This window comes from Camelus dromedarius, chromosome X, assembly GCF_036321535.1.
Source record: "Camelus dromedarius isolate mCamDro1 chromosome X, mCamDro1.pat, whole genome shotgun sequence".
Lineage (NCBI taxonomy): Eukaryota > Metazoa > Chordata > Mammalia > Artiodactyla > Camelidae > Camelus > Camelus dromedarius.
In genome coordinates this window covers 79,608,062-79,609,884 of record NC_087472.1, presented here as the reverse complement: position 1 = coordinate 79,609,884, position 1,823 = coordinate 79,608,062, and the positions used below count along the sequence as shown (strand labels likewise).

At 49.5% G+C, this 1,823-nt stretch overlaps 1 protein-coding gene across 1 annotated transcript; it reads left to right on the top strand.

Moving 5' to 3' along the window:
• Positions 1–632: 632 nt before the first annotated feature.
• Positions 633–1,501, top strand: LOC116150728 (large ribosomal subunit protein eL8-like). The gene has a single exon (XM_064483247.1). It carries the CDS (start codon positions 653–655, stop codon positions 1,451–1,453), a length of 801 nt encoding a protein of 266 aa, XP_064339317.1. The 5' UTR covers positions 633–652; the 3' UTR covers positions 1,454–1,501.
• Positions 1,502–1,823: the final 322 nt, after the last annotated feature.

The window sequence follows — 1,823 nt, the reverse complement described above, 5'->3', positions numbered from 1 at the left end:
CTAATTAATGTTGCAAAACAACAATTGGATTAGTCTGACAAATTTGTGGGTCAGGAATTCACACAGGGTATACTGGGGCTAACTCATCTATGCTCCACCATAACTAAGGTCTTAGCTAGAGCAGACTGAAAGGCTGGAGAAGGCTGCTGTGGCTCTTCTGGGGCCATAAGTCTGGGAACATGGCTCTAGCTGTTGGTTAGTTTCCTTGATTCTTTTCCACACGGCATTTGCTGGAGCTGGAATGTCTAAGGTGACTTCATCACTTCTATGTCTGGGGCCTGTTTTTGGATAGTGGGAACCCCTGGATTTGTCAAGGTATCTCTCTCGTGCTCTCTCTCCATGCAGACCCAACACCACAGTGATCTCAGGCTAGTTAGACTTTTTTTACACATCAGCCAGCGTGAGTGTTCCAAGAGACCAGGTGAAAGTAGCAAGGCTTCTTATGACCTAGGCTTGGAAGTCACCCAGTGTACTTTTCCACCATATTCTATTAGCCAAAAGTGAGTCACAGAACCATCCCAGATTCCAGGGCGTGGAGATTACACCTCTTCATGGAAGAATAGCTGATGCATACAAGGAAGGAAACAATTTATAGTGGCTATTGTGGAAACAAAGTACCACACTCCCGCTCTCTCTCCGCCCGCCGTTCAAGATGCCGAAGGGAAAGAAGGCGAAGGGGAAGAAGGTGGCCCCCGCCCCCGCTGTCGGGAAGAAGCAGGAGGCCAAGAAGGTGGTAAACCCCCTGTTTGAGAAAAGGCCCAAGAATTTTGGCATTGGACAGGACATCCAGCCCAAAAGGGACCTCACTCGCTTTGTCAAATGGCCCCGCTACATCCGGCTGCAGCGGCAAAGGGCTATCCTCTATAAGCGGCTCAAAGTGCCTCCCGCGATCAACCAGTTCACTCAGGCCCTGGACCGCCAGACAGCTACTCAGCTGCTAAAGCTGGCCCACAAGTACAGACCAGAGACGAAACAAGAGAAGAAACAGAGGTTGCTGGCCCGAGCTGAGAAGAAAGCTGCTGGCAAAGGGGATGTCCCCACCAAGAGGCCACCCGTCCTTCGAGCAGGGGTTAATACTGTCACCACCTTGGTGGAGAACAAGAAGGCTCAGCTGGTGGTGATCGCACATGACGTGGACCCCATTGAGCTGGTTGTCTTCCTGCCTACCCTGTGTCGGAAGATGGGGGTTCCGTACTGCATCATCAAGGGGAAGGCCAGGCTGGGGCGCCTGGTCCACAGGAAGACCTGCACCACCGTTGCCTTCACGCAGGTGAACTCGGAAGACAAAGGAGCCCTGGCCAAGCTGGTGGAAGCCATCAGGACCAATTACAACGACAGATATGACGAGATCCGCCGTCACTGGGGAGGCAACGTCCTGGGTCCAAAATCAGTGGCTCGCATTGCCAAGCTGGAAAAGGCAAAGGCCAAAGAACTGGCCACCAAACTGGGCTAGGTGTACCCTACCAAGTTTTCTGTACATAAAAGGAATAAAAATTCTTCAGCCAGAAGAAAAAAAAAAAAAGTACCACACTCCCTTTTCATAGGTGAGGAGAATGAGACTCAGAAAAGTAAGTGAAGCGTTTGGGATTATACAGTAAGTAAGAAAGGAAGTAAGGGATATGGAGCACAAATCCAGGTAGTATGACTCCAAGTGGAGAACTCCGCTTATTTTATTGTGCAGCCACTATGCAATCTATCAATTCGTGCTTCCCCATATTTGTTCCTCGGAAGCTCTGCTCCCCCCGTATCTATGGTTTGAAGTATCTTGGGAAACATTGCATAACATATTTCTTTTTTGGAGAATTGAAATGCACACTTAATAT